This window comes from Microcebus murinus, chromosome 17 (assembly GCF_040939455.1).
Source record: "Microcebus murinus isolate Inina chromosome 17, M.murinus_Inina_mat1.0, whole genome shotgun sequence".
Lineage (NCBI taxonomy): Eukaryota > Metazoa > Chordata > Mammalia > Primates > Cheirogaleidae > Microcebus > Microcebus murinus.
The window spans coordinates 7,461,233-7,484,355 of NC_134120.1; the positions used below are offsets into that span (position 1 = coordinate 7,461,233).

Below are 23,123 nucleotides of genomic sequence, written 5' to 3' on the forward strand. Positions count from 1 at the left end.
ATCTCCTCAGCATCTCTTCATGATGATGGAGCCCCAAAATTTGTTTGCTAAAAAATCTTTTACAAAGTTAATAGCTCACAATCCAGTGGAAGAAGCAGATTTGTAAACAAATATAATACACTGATATAATAAAGTTATGCATAAATGTCTATGGGAGAAAGGAAAAGGGAGTGATTAATTATGACTGCAGGATGTGAGGAACATTTCACAGTGGGAATATTTGATGCATTTTTATGATGTCTACTTCGGGGAGCAACTGATTCATTTATCTCTAAAAACCGATATCCAGGGAGACATTTCCTGTTTTTCACTTACCTTTCTTAAGGTACAGACATGCAATAAATGTTCATAAATAAGGTTTAATAGACAGAAAGTTTTACTTCTAGAAAATGGCTCATGTTTTAAAAGCTGTTGCCAAATCACCACAAGGCTTCCTTTTACTTCTGTTGCAGATTTCTGTATCTTTTGTTAACTTTGCAATTTGGAAAATATCATATAATGAAAATTTAAATAGAAAACCTCAATGGAAGCAATTCGTATACAATGCAGACTTGAAACTGAGTGGGCAGTAATGAAGGACAGAAGGTCACAGCTGAGCAGAAAGTAAACAAATCCTTTGATTTACCTCCTTAATCTACAGCAGAACTCTATTTACCATTTTCTGAAGGTTATCTCTAATTCTAATTGCCTGTTTGCATCCTGTCCTTCTGAGAAATTGGAGCCAAAGATGCTTTTCTGTGAGCATCAAATGCCTTCTGTATAATTAGGTATGCTTCGGTGCTGACACCGGTGGTCTGGAGCTTAATTACAGACATACAGAGGGCAGAGGGAGGTAGACATTTCAGCGCTGGCATTTGGATATTAATCGGTGTCACGGAAAGCAAGAAGTCCTAAAGCTACCACCTTTATAAAAGGCATACCCACTCATTCTTGATTCAAAGAGTGAAGCTGTGCAAGCTGTTCAAAAATGAGTCAAAGTCTATTCCACATAATTTTGTGTGAAAATAAGTGATTACATGTATCAGAGAAAGTTTAAGAATAGCACGCAGTCCCTAAACCTGCTCACTGGGCACCGTTTTCAGTTCATTTTCTCAGCTCCCCTTCTCACCACTGTAGCCTATAGAAGAGAAAGTAAAAGAACGAATCCTGGAGGGAAAATACCAAGCGGAGAGAGACAGAAACCAAGCCTTCAGGTTAAAGAGACAGACCTGCAGTATTTTACACTGCCTTCTGCACTTATCGAAATAAAGACTGGCGATGCCAAGTCTCTGTGGTCAGTGAGAATGAGCCTAAAGCAAGAGGCAGACAAGCCACAAAGACCGAACTATGCACGAGAGAAGACTATGAGAGCTGCCCAGAGGAGGCTACACGTGGGACTAGACACTATTCCGCTACTAGCAGAGAATTTTTCTCAGATCCACCCTCACAGAGGAGGATGTGGTATTGATGTCCTCACCTCCACTCATCCTTTACAGTCTATTGCTAATTCATTTTTTTTTACTTCAACAAAGATTTACCGAGTGCCGGCAATGCACCAGGTATCACCAATGGTTTTGTTCTAGTATGATCTGTCATTTTCAATAAATGCGTTTGTTATGTTCACGAACCCTGACTTAAAGACCCACTATACAGCCTGTCATCTAAGTATGTTGAATGGTGATCAAAAGCCAAGGTGAGACCCCTACAGTAAGAAAAAATTGGTAATCTGATATTGTTGTGTTTTTGTTTCTTTTTTCCCCTTTTCTTTCTCCCTCCTTTATTTATTCATTTATTCTTGTATATATATATATGTGTGTGTGTGTGTATATATATTGAGTGTTCCTTATGCTCCTAACACATTTCCCAAGGCTTGGAACTAAAAATCACAATTGCATCAATATCAAAACAAATAGACTTCTAGTTCTGAAATGGTGGTGTAGGGGCAAGCTGGCTTCACTCCTCCCCTGCAGAAAAAGAAAACCAGATATATAGTGCCAAGACATACACTAGCAACCACCCAGCTCAAATATAAGAATGAGACACTTCCCAGGGCCACAGAGAAGTGGGATAATTCTAAGCAGGCAGTAGGAGAATGGGACCCCCATATCCACAAGGCCCCCCTTCCCACCCTATCTGACACTAAGAAAATCTCCCCCTATCTCATGGTTTCTTATACTGGAAAAAGTAATAATAAAACTGAGGTGGTCAAGCAGCTTCCACACCACCTGTCCTTGCCTTGACCATGGGGAGCGTTGTGACTGCCTGAAGGGAGAGACACCCAGAGAACAGGCAGAGACACCAGGGGTGCAGGACCACCATCCTCAACCCTGGAAACTCTGCTCTGTAAGTCTGCCAAAGGACAGGCCCCGTCAGAGTGGCTGTCAGCACACCATGCTGTAGGAGGTACACCCCCAGACCCCTGGGCACAACCCCATGGCCAGCCTTCCCATGCTGCTGGGATAATCCCTTTGCGACTCTCCACCCCCCCCCCCACTATCTGGGACAGGCAGTGCTCTGACTTTTACTAGAGCCGAGGTCAACCTGGGATTAAGGCACCAGCTAGAGCCAAAAGGGAGGCAGCAATCTCACAGTAAAATTTTGCTAAACAAATATATCCAATAAAAACCAAAATAAGCTGTACAGAGAAAATTGGAATAAATAACTAATCCTTCTATGCAAAGACATAGTCATATACACACAAGAAACAATAGAAAACAGGGAGCCATGACCTCCCTAAAAGGACAAAGTAAAAATCCACGGACTGACCCTAATGAGACAGCAATTTGTGAGCTGTCTAACCAAGAATTCAAAATAGCTATTTCACAGAAACTCAGTGAGTTCCAAGATAACACAGAGAAGCAATTCAGAAAATTATTGAAGACATTTGACAAAGAGATTGAAATAATAAAAAAAAATCAAACTGAATGCTTGGACTGAGAAATACATTTGCTGCATTGAAGAATTCTTTAGAGGCTCCAACAGGAGAACGAACCAAGCAGAGGAATGAATCAGTGAGCTCGAAGACCAGCTGTTTGAAAATGCAGACAAAGGAGAAAAAAGAACAAGAAGAAAAGAAGACCACATACAAGACATAGAAAATTACCTCGAAAGACCACATCTAAGAAACATTGGTGCTCAAGCGGGAGCTGAGCAAGAGCAAAGGATAGAAAGCTCATTTGAAGAAATAATAACAGAAAACTTCCCAAATGTTGAGAATGATGTAAATATCCAGGTACAGGAAGGCCTTACAACACCTAACAGATTCAAACCAAATAAGACGACCCCAAAGGCATATAATAATCAAACTCTCAGAGGTTAAGGACAAAGAGACAATTCCAAAAGTGGCAGGAGATAAGAAGCAAATGACACATAAAGGAGCTACAGTGCATTTGGCTATGGGCTTTAACAGAAACCATGCAGGCCAGGAACAGGGGGGAATGATATTTCAAAGTGCTCAAAATAAAATAAAAAACAGCAATCCAAGAATATTGTATCCAGGAAAATTATCATTCAAATATCAGGAAGAGATAAAGCCTCTCAGATGAACAAAAGCTGAGAGACTCACCTTGCAAGAAATGCTGAAGGGATTTCTACAGTTGGAAAGAGAAAAATTAACATACACAAGCACACAAAAAAACTTTTCAAGGTATAAAACTCACTGGTAAAATTAGGTACAAGGACAAACCCAGAATAATACTGAAATCGTGGTGTGCAACCCACTCATAACTCTAATATGAAGCCCAAAAGACAAATCTATCAAAAACAATAAAGCTACTATAGCAGCCCATTAGGGGACAGGTAATATAATAATATAAAAATATATAAATTGAGACAATTAAAAGTCAAATTGGGGAGGATCAAATTAAAGTGTAGAATTTTTTTGTGTTTTTTCGCCTTTGTTTCTATTCTTTTGTGATCTAAGATAAGCTGTCATCTCTTTAAAATAACATTTTAAATTTATAAGATGTTTTTTTGTAAGCCTCATGGTAACCCCAGTGCAAAAAAATCTATAATAGATTCACTAAAAATAAAAAGCAACAAACTAAAATATATTACCAGAGATAATCACTTAACCACAAAGGAAGACAGTAAAAGGAAGAACGGAGAAGCAGAGTCTCAAAACAACCAGAAAACAAGCAACAAAATGGCAGTAAGTTCTTATTTACCCACCAATCACACTGAATGTAAATGGTCTCAGTCCTCCAATTAAAAGGCAGAGAGTGGTTTACGGATAAAGAAACAAGACATCACTATACACTACCTTCACAACACCCACTTTACCTACAAAGACACACATGGACTGAAAGTCAAGGGGTGGAAAAAGATGTTCTATGCAACTGGAAATTGAAAAAGAATGAGAGCAGCTATCCTTATATCAGATAAAAGAGACTACAAATCAAAGACTGTAAAAAAAAGAGGGTCATTATATAATGATTCAGCAAGAGGATATAACAATTATAAATATCTACACATCCAACACCAGAGTTCCCAAGTATATAAGGCAAACATTACTAGATCTAGAGGGAGAGATAGATTGTAACACAAGAAAAATAACAGGGGACTTTAACCTTCCACTCTCAGTAATGGACAGACCATTGAGAAAAGAACATCAACACAGAAACATGGTGGTTAAACTACACGCCAGACCTAACAAGCAAAACAGGCATTTACAGGACGTTTCACACAACTGCTACAGAGTAAACATTGCTCTCATCAGCATGCGGACATTTTCCAGAATAGACCATACCTTAGGCCACAAAACAATTCTCAATCAATTCAAAAATGTAGAAATCATATTTAGTACCTTTTCTAACCACAATAAACTAAAACTAGAAATCAATAACAAGAGGAACCTAGGAAAATGCACAAACAAGTGGAAATTAACATAGATTGACCAATGGGTCAATGAAGAAATTAGGAAGAAAATTTCTTGAAACAAATGAAAAGGGAAATGCAACATACCAAATCTATGGGATATAGCAAAAGCAATACTAACAGTGAGTTTTATAGCAATAAATGCCCGTAACAGAGAAGTAGCAAGCCTTCAAATAAACACCTAATGATACACCTTCAAGAACTAAACCCAAAATTAGTAGAAGCAATGTGACAAAGATCAGAGCAGAAATAAATTAAATTGCGATTGAAAAAATACAGAAGATCAACGAAACAAAAAGTCATTTTTTTGCAAGATAAAATTGACACAGCGTTAGCTAGACTAAGGAAAAAAAGAGAAAAGACCTAAATAAATAAAATCAGAAATGAAAAAGGAGACATAACAACTGAGACCTGAGAAATATAAAGAATCATTAAAGACTATTATGAATAACTATACCCCAACAAATTAGAAAACTTAGGAGAAATGAATAAATTTCTGACACATATAACCTATTAAGATTAAACCATGAATAAATAGAAAATGTCAACAAATCAATAACAAGTAATGAGATCAAAGTGGTAATAAAAATTTTCCCATCCAAAAAAAAAAAAAAAAAAGCCGAAGACCTGATAGACTCACTACTAAATTCTACCAAATGTATAAAGAACTAATACCAATCCTACTTACATTCTTCAAAAAGTTGAAGAGGAGAGAATACTTCCAAACTCATTCTACAAGGCCAGCATTACCCTGATACCAAAACCAAAATCACAACAACAAAAAAAGAAAACTATAGACCAAAATCACTGATGAATGCAGATGCAAACATCCTCAACAAAATACAAGCAAACCAAATTCAACAGCACATTAAAAAGATAATTCATCATGATCAAGTGGGATTCATCCCAGGGACGCAAGGATGGTTGCAAACATAAGCAAATCCATAAACATCATACATCACATTAACAGGATCAAGAACAAAAACCGTATAATTATTTCAATAGATGCCAAAAAAGCATTTGATGAAATTTAACATCCCTTTGTTATAAAAACCCTCATCAAAACGGATATAGAATGAACATACCTCAACAAGATAAAGGCTGTCTATGACAAACCCATTGCTAACATCATACTGAATGAGGAAAGAGTGAAGGCTTTTCCTCTAAAGACTGGAACAAGACAAGGGTGCCCATTCTAATTGCTCTTATTCAACATGACACTGGTAGTTCTGGCCAGAGCAGTTAGAGAAGAGAAAGAAAGGGCATCCAAATTGGAAAGGAAGTCAAGTTAGTGTTGTTCACAGATGACATGATCTTATATTTAGAAAAATCTAGACAACCAAAAAATTGTTAGAACTGATAAATTCAGTAAAGCTGCAGGATACAAAATCATCATACAAAAAGCAGTAGCATTTCTATATACCAGTAATGATCTAGTTGAAATAGAAATCAAGAAAGCAATACAATTTATAATACGTAGAAAAAAGATAAAATACTTAGGAATCAATCTAATCAAAGTGAGAGATCTATACAAGGAAAACTATAAAACTCCGATTAAAGAAAGGGAAGAGGACACACACAAAAAATAGATATTCCATGTTCATGGATTGGACTATTTTCCTGCCTTTAGCTGTTTAGGTTTCCCTAAGTCTAAAGATAACATCTCTATTGTGAATATAACAAACATTTTTCATAAATGCAGAGAAAGTTAGAGAAGTATAAACAGAACACTGCCTTACAATACAAAAGAATCATCCTTATTATTTGACAAAAAGAGAGAAAAGGAAAGTCTTTATGCACCACTTCTCCAAGAAGAGGTGACATAATTCAACCTATGTCAAGCCACTTAGGCGTAGAGATTTTAAACAGTAGGTGCCTAGTAGTTAGAGCAACATGTACTTGTTAGAAGTTAATTATTCCTTTTCTCCCTCTTGATTCCAGACTACTAGAGTACAATAGAGAAACCACAATAACTTATTATTTCAGAGTACCCTTCTGGCAGTAGCATGGGAAGATTAGGCAGATTCTATTGCACTCATTTCTTCAAACATTAAGGCAGATGCAGGATTACGATATTGATATGTCAGTCTTGAGCAAAGGATGCCATAAATGGTACAGCCAAACTGAGCTAAGACGAAGCTGTGAGGGTGACAAGCAACTGAAGTTATAGGGAGACTTGATATACCTAGAATGGGTTTGTTTTCACACCATGATTTTTTTTTTTCAATTTGAGTACATGTGCTGCTTATTCATGAATACTGATCTACTAAACTTTAAATATATAAAACTTTTCTCCCTTTACCTTCTGAAGGAATGCATGCTGAATTTAATTCATATTGATCTCAGCCTCACATAAAAATATGAGAAAATTCTAAAGATACATTTTTATTCCTTGAGGCTACCTGTATTCCCACATCATCAGATTTTTACCATGACTCTGTAAGATCAACGACAGTAGTTGGCTGACTAGATTCTCCTCTTTGTAAAGAACAGGAGATGCCACTTCACAGAGCATGACTGAAGAGGTAAGACTAAAGATAGCCACACTTTTAAATGCAGTTGTGCGAACCAAAAAAACATGGATGTGCATGGAGGGTGTTGAGGTTCTGTGTTTCTATTTTTATTTCTTCTTTCAGTAGTTGTAGTCTGCCCTGATTCCACTAGGGCATAGCTTCAATAAAGAACTCCTGAGTCTCCTCGTCCTCTGCTTATTTTGACTGCCACAACAGAGCAAAAGGAGAATAAAACAAATCACCATTGTCACAGCATCCCTAATAAGTTTATATCTATCTCTATTTATCCACCTATATATTGTCTACCTACCTACTATCTAGGTATCTAAATATTTATATCTATATATATAATAATAATAAATAAAGGGGTATATAAACTGCTAAAATGTATTGCCCTAAGAAGTATAGAGTAGAAAAAGTAAAACCACAGTGTAGTTAAGTGTAAGTTACATTGAATACATTCCATATATATTTGACATAAAGTAATTACCTTTGTCAATGCCTATATATTTTTTTCTGTTGCACAAAAACTACAACCACTACCAGCCAAACAGGGAAGAATAAAATATTGAGACAATATAAATAAATTATTTGTGGCAATTGATAAGGCATTTCCATCCCTTAGCTTTGCTGGAAATTAATATTAGTGACATAAATCACTATCCCAATCAGTATTCGCATCAGTTACTAGATCTATTTTATTATATAAATCAACATTGTCCTTCAGTGAGTCTCTGGCAATGTTTTAAGATATTTCAATGTATTCTAATATTTTTTTGCTGGATGCATATGAAATTATTTCTGTAATTATGCATCAGTCTAAATCTTACTTCTCCCTTCAGAGAAATGTTTCCTTGAAACTATTTCATGAAACAATAGTCTTTTATTTTCTGGAATTACAGCCCAAATCCTGGCCAAAAACCAAAATTATCATTACATTGCTTCCAACCTATTCCTATATTATATAAATTACTTTTTTTGTTTTGCTTATTTGATAGTTTTTATTTAGTTTTTTAGGCGGCTATCAACATTTGCATACACATTTGTATTTTTAAATAAAAATAACCTCATATTACAAGCCTATTTTCTAATTATTCCTAATCACAGGAATGGGCCATGTTCACGTGTGGCCGTTGGCATTTGTGGAGGGAAGTAAAAGCCTGGGAAATGCGGCTCCTCTTTCTGATTCTTGAAATGTCCAAACCAGTCACCCTTGCTTTTCTCAACCCTCTCATCCTCATTCTAGTAAGTATTTTATCATACAAATAATACAGCAAGATAACAACTAACTCTTAAACACAGGTAGTCAAGCTGGCTATAAGAGAATTCATTTAGAATATAGAATGCAATTGCCTTCAGTAAGCGACTAAAATCATTCCGGTTGCTTTGCCTTGCAGAACAGATCTTTAACCATTATTTTCCACTGATCAAATTGTATTAGTCTAGGTTTGAAACCCTGGCGAGTAAATATTGCTGTAAAAATGCCCACATTATTTCAGTTTTCTTGCGACAGAAATATTTCTTTCTGTTAAATGTTGTGTTGCTAATATGAGCAAAAGCTAAATATGAAAGGAAAACATTTTGAATGCCTAACCACGCTGAAGGTCATATTGGTCATTCCTTCACCAGCTATTTATTGGATGCTTATTACATTCAAGCCCGTGGTGCTCAACACATGTTTGCTGGATGAGTAAATGTTTTCAGCTGTGCATGTTTCAGCCTTATTTTTCTTAGTTTCTTGCTTCCTCTAGTATTGGCCAGCTGTTAGCCAATTGCTTATAGCCGAATATTTTATTTGAAGGATAAGATTATTCATTTTAAAACAAAAGGGAAGGAATACGAAGACAACTGAGGAAGCGAGGGTGTCTGCTGTTGTTCATCAAGCACCTGCTATCTATTAATTTGGTTCATCTGGCAAGAATGCCCATGCTAGTTAATTGACCATTCATCATTGGAAAAACTATAAAAGCAAAGTATTTACACCTGGCCCCTTCTAGCCTGCACCCTCTCCAAATGGTTTCTATGTCGGGGCTTTGGCTAAACCTTAAAACTTTTGTGAGTCGGTTTCTGTAGCATTTCATTACAGAGCCTGAAGTCAGCCTCCTGCACTGATATTTAATCCTATCAAGGAAAAAAGATGCTAAGAAAGAAATCCTTTGTAAAACACAGCATGAAACAGACCTCAGCATTAGCGTTTAGCTTCTGATAATGCGCTCTGTATAATGCGCTAGTCAAGTTCTGGTGCCAAATTGGGTCCTTAGCCCTCACAGTAATTTTTGCAATAGTTTTTGCCATGAGTGTATGAAATGATAGCTTTTAAAAAGCCACTGTAAATCTCAGAGCTCCCACGGTGGCCAGTGACAGCTGATAAATGGAAATGGAGAAAAACAAGGAATGCAAACACAAGGCAATTTGCATGACTCAGCCCACCGGAGGAAGCTAATGGAGGTGCCACTTTATTATTTTAAAGTCACTTGCCTTGCAAACTGTAGATTTCTCCAACGCTGTTCTGGCGGGTGATGTGATGCCAGTATGCACTCCGAGGGAGAGATATTGATTTGGATAATGTCATTGGTTCAGTCAAGCTTGTCTGAAGCTAAAAGAAAAAAGAAAATGTATTTTAGGCTTTATTTAAAATATGAAACTGAAATCTGCTCTTTTAAATGTTGAGGGTTAAATGTGAATGACATGATAGAATCTGTCATTCTATCAGACACCTGCATAATCCTCTGTCTAAGGATAACTTTTTAAAAAGTAAAATCACTACTCAAAAATAGGAAATTGTAAACAATTTAATCCAACTCATTAATTAGGAAGGGAACATTAAGATGGTACAACTGATTCCAAGGAGAATTCGAATGGCTTATAGCCAAGCAGGAATACTGGCAAATATCCAGGCAGTAATCAATTGCATTCCTCCAGACAAATTTATTTGCATTTCTATGAACAGAATTATTCGCATCACTCTCAGCTTTCAGCAACTTACAGAATTGTAAAATAACTCAAAAAATGAAAGTGCAGATCAGAAACAGATATCCCAGAAAGGTGCCAAACACAGATTACTCATTAATCTTTTTTATCCATTTCAGTCTCTTAAAATTTTTCCTGACATCTCCTGACACCCTTACACAATGATCTATTTTCTCCAATAGATCTGTTTCCTTGCTCCTGTGACAGGACTTGTACATATTGAAAAGGTGTTCTCTCTGAGAAACTCTTTGATACAATTGTGCATTTTCTTATTTGAAACATATATGTTAAAGTTAGCTGAGAAGACCCACAGGCTATCACATCACTTGCTGAGGCATATGATTAGTTCAAAGAACAAAAATAGTTTACATTGCATTTTTAAGAAATAAATTTATTTTTATTGATAGACAACAGGGTTCAAGAAACATACAGAGGTGGTTTTATTAGGTCTTAGTGCACATTTCTCTGACACAACTTGAGAAAACATTTACTTTTTGACAGACAGTGGACTATCCTCTAATTAATAAAATCTCACATTTTCCCCTTATTTAATGCCTGACTCTTGGCAAAACTGGGAGTTGTAAAGATTGTATCTGTCAGATCGAGCCTTAGAGTTCGGGTCTGCTCCCTGTGGTGTGCATTTTCCCACTGTGTCCCCAGAACCCCAATTTTTCCACACTTCACACACTTCTGCATCCAGCACTGGGTTTGACTCTTACTACCCCTTATAGAAGATGCTCTCAGGAAAGTACCTGATATGATTTAAAAGGCCATTTAAATCAGCATAAAACTAAGAGGCTTTTACATTTTAATGGAAGGTATAGTCAAAGAGCTTGAATATATTTATTTGATTTTCCTTTTTAGTAGTGAAGCATTTCTAGAACTGCTATGTCTTGTCACAAAAGTGCCATACTCATCATTTGACGCTAGGAGTTTCAGACCAGCCTGGGCAACATAGCAAGACCATGTCTCTAAAAATAAAATAAAATAAAATAGCAGGGTGTGGTGGTGCACACCTGTAGTCCTAGCCACTCTGGATGCTGAGCTGAGGAGCACTTGAACCCAAGAGTTGGAGGTCGCAGTGAGCTGTGATCTTGCCACTGCACTCCAGTCTGGGTGAAAGACTGAGACCCTGTCTCAAAACAAACAAACAAAAAAAGATGCCACACTCAATCTATTTAAAAGTCTGGCATTGTTGAAGGTATCTTTTTTTTTTTTTTAAGAAGATGGCTCAGCTCCAAATAGCAACATTGCAACCAATCTATATTTTTCAAAATTTGGTATTAATACATTTCAAAGTTTCCCTCCTTGATGCCAAAAGAGGTATACTGTCCACATCCACATCCCGTGGTTGGGGACGGTGTGGGTGTGGGGGGTGGGGGTGGCCGTGCAAAGGAGAAGACAGATTTCTGAGCTGTCACTGAGCAGTGCTTTCAGAATCTTTGGGATGCTTGTTAAAACTTCACATTTCCAGCTGGGGTGAGGAACCTGGCCCTCTGTATCCCCAAGTGGGGCCCCTCAACTGAATCCAAACTTCACAGAACAGATCCCTTTACTAAAGTCTGAAATCCATCACACCCTGCTGTAAGGGAATAGAGGGAAGGCTCGTTGTATGAAAGTGTTACTGGGGGAGAAGAAAGGGCTTTTGCCTTTAGAGCCAATTTCCTATATGAGGCATAAACTTAATTAAACACATAAATCTTTAATTCATGTCAGCAATGCCCATTAATAACATCAATTAATCCATAAATTCAATCTCACATTAATCACAGTTCTGTCTACTGTCAACTCTTTATTCTTTTTTCTAGTATAATTTGTTTATTACTTAACATACAATAGATTGTCAGTGATAATGAATCTTTCCAAAATTTGATGAAAGTGCTTTCCCTTTCACTTTTTTATTCTGGGAAACATTTTTCTTCCCAAATGATCAGTCTTAAGTGTCATGGAAACACAGTAAACATATTTTGTTTGCTGGAAACGAGTAGCTGGAAACCACTGGTCGCACTAATTTCTTCCACATAATTCCCCTCTGGATCGCCCCCTATTGCTTTTCACCTCATGTTTCTCTAGTTCTCATTCTTCATTGTTGTCAAACTCTAGGATGCTTTTAACAATATTCTATTTCTTCATTTGTTCCTTTGGTTCCTCTCTATTCTACTTCCACATTTAAATTGCTGAAAAATGTAAAATTTGTCTTTAAAAACTTGATTATAGATTTTCTCAGGATCTTTGCCCAAGATACAAATCTTCTTTCTTCACCGTATCTCAGCTGTCTTGAGTTCTCCTAGACATTGGAGCCTCCGTTCACCATTCGTAACTGTGTGTCGAGTACTGCTACAGACTGAACTGTGCGCCCCCTACAAACTCACAGGTGGAAGTGACTATATTTGGAGATAGGGCCTTTAAAGAGGTTAATTAAAGTTAAAGGAGGACATGAAGGTGGAACCTTAATCAAATAGGACTGGTGTCCTTATTATAAGAGAAGGAGACACGAGGGATAAATGCACAAGAAAAGGCTATGCAAAGACGCTAGAAAGTGTCTGCAAGCTAAGGAGAGAGGCCTAGGAGGAAACCAATCCTGCCAGTATCTTGATCTTAGACTTCCAGAAGTCCAAGAAACTATGAGAAAATAAATTTCTGTTGTTTAAGCCTCCCAGTCTGTGGTATTTTGTTATGGCAGCCTAGCAAACTTATGCAAGTATTCTGTGCCATGGGCAATCTAAGAGAGGTTGTAGAATCTATTATCTAGCAGTTTTTAATATTGTTATGAACTTTAAGCAATGCATTATAAATTGGCCTTTTTGATGTGCACAGTGACCAAGACAGTATAATATTTCAAGCAATTTTATTAGAGAATTTTGTTGATTCTAATTTTAAACACTTGATAAAATTTCATTTACTGAGGGGTTTTAACAAGAGAACATACATCCTTAACTATTTTTAGCTAAAAATTATCCTTAATTATATGAAATTATAATATTGCTTTAATTAAAAGCATTGTGATAAAAATAAAGCTTAAAATGCTATATTGATTTCTTTTTTTATTATTTTATTTTCTAAATTTTTAGTAGATCCAACACAGCTCAAGTAATTTCCTAATTGAAAGAACAATACACCAATTTGACCTGGAGGATTTTTTAGGACCATAAAATTGTGTATATGTAAAAAAAGGCAATTTATATTTATATTGCAAATAAATATCTATCACATTGTGAAATAATTTCTAAGCAATGAATGCATTTTAAAACATGAAACATGATGGATACATGCCTTCAATATTCTTTTGTTCCTTCTTTGTGAGAATCTGCTGTGTGTGGATTTTTTTGGTGGCCTTAGTGAAAAATGTCTCAAGAAGCTAAATATTCTGTAACCCCTTGTGCCAGGACTCCCTCAGTATTGAACTATATATACTCTTTCCTGCAAGCAACACTTCTCTGCTTCTCCTTTTGTGTGGCGTCAGGATTAGGAAATCATAGATACAGAAATCAACTAGACACAGAAGCAGTTCATTCAGCTGATACTCTTACCATGACGTTTTGCCATTTGGGGCTCTAACCCTCCCTTGATCCCATTCTGTTGAGACGGCAGTCAGTTCCCTGGGATATGAGCAATGAGTCAGAAACCACGTATTTAACATCTGGAAGGAGTAGCGGCCCCAGCCCAACCAAGTCTGGAGAGTAGTTAACACATTTGAGTTCTACTTGGAAGCTGCAGGCAACTGACACATCTCAAAAAGCCACAGCCCACGAGAATGACTTAGGCTCACAGTGTGCCATATGGAGATTAAGTTAATACCTTTATTTGAGTATCACACAGATTAGGGTTATGCTGTCCTCACGCTGAAGAGGAAGGAAAACCAAAAGGAAAGAACCTTATATTTAAAGCAAATGGGCCTGATCCTTTTTGGCACCAGGGACGGGTTTCACGGAATACAGTTTTTTCCACAGACAGGGCTGGGGGATGGTGTCAGGGTGATTGAAGAGCATCACATTTACTGTGCAGTCAAACCTCTCCGCTAATGATGATCTGTATTTGCAGCCGCTCCCCAGCGCTAGCATCCCCGCCTCAGCTCCACGCACATCACCAGGTATTAGATCAGGAGCGTGACCTAGATTCCTCAGGGGCGCAGTTTACAGTAGGGGTTGCGCTCCTATGAGAACCCAATGTCATGGGTGATCTGGCAGGAAGTGGAGCTTATGCGGTGCTGTGAGTGATGGCGCGCGGCCGTAAATGCAGGGGAAGCTTTGCTCCCCTCCTGCTGGGTGGCCTGGTTCCTGGTACCAGCCCGTGGCTGGGTGTTGGGGACCACGGATTAGAGGACTCTCATAAAGATGTAAGCAAAGGCGACTGGCTCTTGCTCTCTCCCATTTAGGCAATAACATTTTTCGTTCCTAAACATTTGAGATTTACAGAGGAGATCAGAGAGGGATTCCAACGTCCCTCTCTCTCCTCCCCTAAACTTTGGAAGACTCTTTTGAACACATTTGGTGGAAGGGGTCGTTTTTAGGAAACAATTCTTCCCTAGTTACTCTGGTTTTGCATTTCTTGTGAGAACTTTGGCTCCTTACTATCTTTTCAAGTAAGTTTGTGTGGCAAACAGGCTCAGAAGATACAGTATCTACCTCCAGGGAAGATTTGTTTCTTGATCAGGACAATACAGAAAATGTCTACGTCCGGGGCAAAGGCTGGGCAGCTCTGCTAGCAGCCACATTATAAGATCAGACGTTCCCTCAACTCAGGTTCCTCAGCTGTGGCAACATGCAGCATCCACCTGGGCTGTACCCCTGGCCCCACAGGACTTGGGGGACAGGGAAAGTTACGGGAACATGAAACTCATGATGCTTGCTGGTGCCATAATAATAAGATCCTTTGTTTTTGCACCAGGAGTTTTGTGTTTTCCCCCAAAATCCTTGCAACTGCGCAGGCAAGGGAGGGAGGGGTGGTAGTACCTTTCCCACTTTCATTAATCTCTGAGTTGTCTGCTCTTCCTCCACCTTGAATCCAAATTACCTTATTGAGTTTCCTCTGTTGAACTATTTGGCATAGGTTTTATTTATTTAAGTGGACCTTGGCTAATACAAGGCCCTTTCTTGCTCTGTCCCAAATGTATTCAATATTTCCACATTGAAAGGCTTTAAAGTTATTCCTGCTCTTTTCATACTAAAACTAACAAATCCCAATACTTAAAGAATTTTGAGAAAATAAAAAGAAAATTAGGTCAGTATTCCATCTCGGGACTTTAGCTTATATATGTATAAGTAGAATTATGAACACTGTTTCTCAAAGAGTCATTAATCCTCCAAAGGTTATTTGCTGTTTACATTTTTATAAAGAAGCATCAAATTCCCTTAGAAATAATTTTGCCTGTTTTTATAAGCCCTTTCCTATGTAGAATTTATATAATTGGGTTTCACTTTGAATAGTTTTTCTATACTTTTACGTTTTAGAGAGACTTGTGTTTTTATTTATGGAGATAATATATATTTTTCAGTTTTTCTTATGTATTATATTTTGCTGTTGTCCTAAGTAATTTCCACATCCTATTTTTCTTAGGTTGTTTTGTTGGTCTTTTCTACCTTGTCAAGTTAAGTATTTGCAATTATAATCTTATTTGTTTCATGAAAGCATTTGCCTCTGAATGTCATTTGTCTACTTCCCACTGGCTTGATAAGTAGAATGGAAATCATTCTTTCCTAAAATTATATAATTGTAGCTTTTTTCCTTCTTTATATAATGTATTGCTTGTGTATATTTTGTTAAGGTGCTGCTTTTTTGTGCACATTTTATTAACATTTATTTAATAATGTAGTTATTATTAAACATGGACTGAATAGTTTCCATATACTGAAGTTTATTTTTCATTGTTATCTAATATACAGCCAATTTCTGTCCATGTTTTATAGGTACTTAAAGAGATATTCACATTGATGTGGAGACTCTCTTTCTCAACACAGACACATACACATGCATGTAAGCACTATACACTCTGTATTTCCTTCTCTATGTATTTGTCTAAATTTTTAATGTACTTTATCAATATATGAAAGCATTAATTTCAAATGACTAATGAGCATTGTTTCTGCCCATTTTTCTCTTGTATATTTATATATTTTTTATTTTACAAGTTGAGTTTATGTATTTATGTGTCTATTTATGGGGTATGATTTATGAATACGTGAAAATTAAATCAAGCGAATTAACATACCCATCACCTCAAATACTTATTTTTTGTGATAAGAACATTTGGAATTTACTCTCTTAGCAATTCTGAAATGTACAATACACTATTATTAACTATATTCACCACAATAGAATCCCCCAAAACAAAAAAATTTCTCCAGTCTGAGATTTTTGTGCCCTTTGACCATCATCTTCCTCTCGCCACCTCTAGCCTCTGTTACCACCTTTCTACTTTCTGCTCCTAAGAGTTTGTTTTAGATTCCATTTCTAAGTGAAAACACGTGGTATCTGTCTGTCTGTGCTTGGCTCATTTCACTTAGCATAATATTCTCTAATTCCATCCATGCTGTTGCGAATGACAGAATTTCCTTCTTTTTTAAGCGTAAATAGTATTCCACTGTGTACATGTTCCACATTTTCTTTGTCCATTCATCCACTGGTGGATGCTTAGGTTGATTCCATAACTTGACTATTGTGAAATATGTTGCAATGAATATGAGAGTGCAGACATCTCTTTGATTTACCAATTTCAAATCTTTGGGGTAAAAACCCACAGTGGGATTTCTGGATAATATGACAGTTTTATTTCTATTTTTTTTGAGGAACCTCCATAGTGTTTTCCATAACAGCTGTACTAGTTTCAATTCCCACTAACAGTGTACAAGGGTCCCCTTTTCTTCATGTCTTCACCAGGCCTTGTTATTTTTCATCTTTCTGATAGTAGCCATTCTGATGGTGTGAGAAGATATCGCATTGTGGTTTTAATTAGCATTCCCTAGTGATCAGCAATGTAAAACATTTTTTCATGAACCTGTTGGCTACTGGTATGTCGTGGGAAATATGTACTCATGTCCCTTGCCCACTTTTTATTTAAGTAGTATTTTATACATTAATTGGTGTTTTATTTGACACATAAAGCTTCCTGACTATTTTATTGTTTTATAACTTAGATATGTTTTTTAATTCCATTTATAAAAGTTCTCCCCAGGCCCAAGGTTCAACCTCACCTCCATCTTTTAGCTCCCACTCTTCCAAAAAAATAGATTAATAATCTCCTCTACCTTCTCTTAGGAAGTCTGGGCTTCTTTTTAAGAAATAGCATTGTTCAGCATCCATTAATATCCTCTTTGTTTTATCTGCACTTGGTCTAGTAGAAATTACTGGGTATTTCCAACACATACATAATGCCTCTTCCTTATTTTCAGTCCATTTCAATTATTCTATACTTTTATATTCCTTTAGTCATTTTATCTGGAATTTGATTCAGAAATCATTGATTTTATCTACCTAAATCCTCATAAAATTCTTGGAAGCTAGGAAAGGGATGAAGTGCCCCTCTTTAAGAAGAGGCTGAGACTTGGAGACATTAATTGACGTTCCTAAGGCCATATATCCTTTGGAAGGTTGAGAATAGAATTGTGATTGTCCTCTGTACTTCTGTGCTTTTTTTGACCATCAAGAGATTCTGTGTAATGTCTTTCAAATAAACTTGCATCATAAATAGTATTAAATATTGTGTTAGTTTTGTGAAAAGGTTGAAGATAGCTGCAAATTCTTTTAAAAGCCTGCATTCGGAAATAGTCTACATTTCCTGACCTTAAATCTGGGCTGGCCGATGTTTATTTGACCAGTAACATATGGTAGGCAAGACATTACATCTGCTGTGGGCATGACCTCTGAGGTCTTTAAGGAAGTTCCTTCTTCCCTCCACTTGTGCTGAGTCACCATGTGAGTCTGACTACATGCAAGGTGCCCATGGAATGAGGAAAGGCCATGTAGTTCAAGGCTTAAATCCTTCTTAGAGAATCTAGCAATTCTCTTACAGATGGAATATCAACATTCAGAAAAATTCAGGCATTTGCTCAAGGTAAAATCTCAATTACAGAGATTCTTGTAAAAAACAGCTCTCTAGACTCTGACTCCATTGCTCTTTGGACTTTGATGCTCATCTGTCCTGGGGAAAGTGAGCTTCCTCCTCAATATATTGCAATGTGGGACAACCCAGCCTTGTCCTTTGAGAGGACCTGAACTTCAAGCAGCAGGTGGGGCCTGACAACTGTTGGGATTTTTATGAAAACCTCTTCATGTTTTTACCAAAAGAATCATCTGTGTTACCTTACTGCTTTTTGGACTTCTTCCTGTCGCGCCCGCCTTGCCAGCAAGGAAGACGCGGCAACCGGAGTTTTTTTGACAGTGCTTTAATGGGGTTCTCTTTAGACTTACATGATGTGGAAGACTCAGCCCGGCAGCGCGCAGGCTGCTATAAACCCCAGAAGCACAACCCCTAAGCTGCGATAGGCCGCTCAGCTGTCGAGCCACCAAAGCATTAGTCCATAGCAGGACCCTTTGTTTGCATTCTCGCGCCACAGGGCAACCGACAATTGCGCGTGCGCTGAACTTGTTAGCTGCTCTAGGCAAAGCCGGAAACAGGCGCCAACTTGTAATGGCGTTGACACCGCGCCCCACATCTTCCTTTGCTGTTTTGAAGCTTTGCCTGCCCCTGTGATGAATGTTAATGCTCATTTGTGTTCACTTATATAAAATTCGTTTGTATGAAAAACTGTTAACCAAGTAATTTTCCTTTTGCTTTGTATCTCTTGAGCGATGGCCTAGAAATCTTAAAGTTGGATTAGCCGTTGAGACACAAATCTATATACAAGTGAGAAGGAAGAAATCCAGCAATTATGAATTGACATTTATGAGCCATTCTCTATGTGCCTGGCAACGTGCAAATTGGTTTCATATGTTATCCCATTGAATATTCACATAAATTGTCAACAAATATGCCATCTGAACTTTACAGACAAGGACAATGAGGCACAGAGGGATAATATAATTTGTTCATGGTGACACAGCCAGTGAGTGATGCCTCTGAGGCTTCAGGGCTCTGGTGTTCCTCTCTCTTCACCATGACTCACTGTAAAATAAGTTATTGGAGCAGATGAGATGAGAGTTATACCAATTGGGTACGTTTTGCAGGACCAGGGCAGGAATGTGAGTGCCTCTTTCTCATGTTTAAAACAGAACGCCATAGTATGTGTGGCACGATCACAGGGTAGCTGAGCACATGAGTGCTGCTTTCAGCTAATCTGCTGTCAAGTATCGACTCCACAGCTGCCCAGTCAGGGAGGCATATAAGCTTTAAGAAAAAAAAAATTCAGTTTTTTCTTATCTACCTTAAGCATTATAAATATTAAGTAAGATGTGCTTTTAGAGTGAAAAATTATAGTGTCTGTCACATCTGAAGTGCTTGGTAAAGACTGCTGCATGGAAGAGTGGCATAGACCAGAGGCATCTACATGTATATGTGGTCAAGACATGGAAATTTGCCCAAATTGAGCTGCCAAAGGAATGATAATGAAGACAGAGACACGTATTTAGCAATTAGGCTTAGATCCAAATGTAAGTACAAACCCCCCTATTTAGGGGGAAATGAACATGAGGAATAACCGGCCTATGAGTGCAGGTGGGGAGAGGTGGAAGACAGATGAGAAACACGCGATCGATGCTGGTGGCAGGGTATGTGTGCATGTGTGTGCACACGAGCACACGTGTACAGTGTCAGCTAGGTAAGGAGAGTAACAGCTTTCTCTAGAAGATGAAGAGAATAAGAAATGACTCTTGTCGCATAGGCCAGCATGATCTCTGGTATGACTGAGAAAAGAGGGTGGGCAAACACACCACAAATGAGAAGCACTGCAAAAGTACAAGTGGCTAGAAAACATGCTAATGTGACATATGAAGTGTATGTCGTTGTAAAAAACAAAATGTCATGCTGCTTCCTAAGGAGAATGCTGCCTGCAAATGCGCTTCCAGTTGAGAACATTGTGTTTTAATTTGTTCCTGGAAAAGAGCTTATGAAACTTGAACACTGTATGGGCATAGAGACCCCAGAGACCTTAAGCCAGCCACGCTTAAGATACTGTTTGCATTTGTTAAAACAGTCCTTTGAAGTTTGAAGGTTTATGGGCAATTGGTTTCTCACAGACTTGGCTTAATTTTCAATAGGGGACATCTCATACTTAATCTTCCATTTTATTCAAGATAAACGGAAAGGAATTAGAAGATAACTTGCTGAGTTTGTATCAGGATAACAAATAAATGTAACATTTACATATTCATTTAATGAAAGTTGCTAGATGTCATTTAATGGACTTTGCAGAATATTGTTTTCATTAAACTTGAAAAAAATGATATTATTTTTGTATATTTTAAATCATGTATTGACCAAAATACTTTCAGGGAGTATAAAAAATGCTGAGCGTTGGCATAACACCAGAAATCATTATAAACATCTAAATAAAAACTTTAACACCGTTCTTATCTGCAATAAGTGATGCTTTTAAGAATGTACATATTCTTTTTTTTTTTTGGAAGATTTTTTTTAAATTTCAAAATATGATGGGGGTACAAATGTTTTTGGTTACATGGATCACTTTTGTTATGATTGAGACAAGGTTGTGAGTGTGCCCATCACCCAGATAGTATTCACTGTACCGTTAGGTAGGTTTTCACCTGTCCTCTCCTCCCCCTCCCCCCTGATTCATTTCCACCAAGTTTTTCTTCCCTTTGCGCACATGAATGGTGCTCATTGGTTAGTTCCAATTAATAGTAGTGTTTGTTTTTCCATTCTGTAGATACGTCACTTAGGGTAATGGTTTCCAGTTCCATCCAAATTGTTTCAAAAGGCATTAATTCATCCTCTTTAATGGCTGAGTACTATTCTAAGGTATACACATACCACATTTTGTTAATCCACTCATGAATTGATGGGCACTTGGGTTGATTCCACACCTTTGCAATTGTGAATTGGGCTTCAATAAACATCCAAATGCAGGTGTTGTTTTGATAAAATGACTTCTTTTCTTTGGGGTAAATACCCAGTAGTGGCATTGCTGGATAGAATGGTAGTTCTACTTTTAGTTCTCTGAGGAATCTCCATATTGTTTTCCATAAAGGTTTTACTAATTTGCAGTCCTATCACTGTATGTAAGTGTTCCTTTCTCTCTGCATCCATGCCAGCATCTATTGTTTTTGGACTTTTTAATAAAAGCTATTCTAACTGGGGTAAGGTGATTTTAATTTTAATTTCCCTAATAATTAATGACATTGAACATTTTTTCTTATGTTTCTTGGCCATTTGTATATCTTCTTTTGAAAAGTTTCTGTTCATGTCTTTTGCTCACTTTTTAATAGGGTTGTTTGTTTCTTGATGATTTGCTTGAATGCTTTATAGATTCTGATTATTGGTCCTTTATCAGATGGATAGCTTGAGAATATTTTCTCCTATTCTGTAGGTTGTCTATTTGCTCTGTTGATTATTTTCATAGCTGTGCAGAAACTTTTTAATTTAATAAAGTTCCATTTATTTTTGTTGTTGCTGTGATTACCATTGGGGTCTTTTTCATAAATTTTTTGCCTAGGCCAATATCTAGAAGAGTTTCTCCAACATTTTATTCTAGAATTATTATAGTTTCATGCCTTACATTTAAATTTTTATCCATCTTGAATTAATTTTTATGAGTGTTGAGAGATATGGATCCTGTTTCATTCTTCTGCATGTGGCTATCCAATTTTCCTGGCACCATTTATTGAACAGGGCTTCTTTTCCCCAGTGGATCTTGTTGTCTGCTTTAGCAAAGATCAGTTGGCTGAATTTGGATGGTTTTATATCTGGGGTCTCTGTTCTGTTCCATTGGTCTATGTCTCTATTTTTGTGCCAGTCCATGCTGTTTTGGTTACAACAGCCTTGTAGTATAGTTTGAAGTTTGGGAATGTGATGCCTCCAGATTTGTTCTTTTTGCTTAAGATGGCTTTGGCTATTCAGGCTCTTTTGTGGTTCCAAACCTGGAAAAATCTGTATTTTTTTCTAGATCTGTGAAATGTGATGATATTTTGGTAGGGATTTTATTGACTCTGTAAATCACTTTGGGTAGTATGGACATTTAACAATGTTGATTCTACCAATCCATGAGCATGATATATTTTTCCATTTGTTTGTGTCATCTGTGATTTCTTTTCTCCATGTCTCATAATTCTCTTTGTAGAGATGTTAACCTCTTTGGTTAAGTATATTCCTGGGTATTTTATTTTCTTTGTAGCTACTGTCAATAGTATTGAGCCTTTGATTTGACTCAGCTTGACCATTTTTGGTAAGTAGGAATTCTACTGATCTGTATACATTCATTTTGTAACCTGAGACTTTGCTGAATTTATTTATTAATTCCAGGAGTTTCTTGGTGGAGTCTTTGGGGTTTTCTAGATATAAGATCATATCAGGCTGGGTGTGGTGGCTCATGCCTGTAATCTTAGCAATCTCAGAGGCTGAGGCAGGAGGATCAACTGAGCTCAAAAGTTAGAGACCAGCCTGAGCAAGAGTGAGACCCTGTCCCTACTAAAAAAAACAAAAATAAATTAGGTGTACAACTAAAAATATATATAGAAAAAGTTAGCTGGGCATAGTGGTGCATGCCTGTAGTTTCAGCTACTCAGGAGGCTGAGGCAGGAGGATTACTTGAGCTCAGGAGTTTGAGGTTGCTGTGAGCTAGGCTGATGCCATGGGACTCTAGCCTGGGCAACAGAGTGAGACTCTGTCTCAAAAAA

General features: G+C 37.3%; 1 protein-coding gene across 2 annotated transcripts in view; it reads right to left on the minus strand.

Moving 5' to 3' along the window:
• The window catches only part of DOK6 (docking protein 6), a 331,604-nt gene that overhangs the window by 70,667 nt on the left and 237,814 nt on the right, over positions 1-23,123 (minus strand). For both annotated transcript variants that reach the window (XM_012779988.3, XM_075993804.1), the window contains one exon: positions 9,846-9,963. In XM_012779988.3, the coding sequence (XP_012635442.2) occupies positions 9,846-9,963 (118 nt within the window). The remainder of the gene's footprint in view (positions 1-9,845; positions 9,964-23,123) is intronic.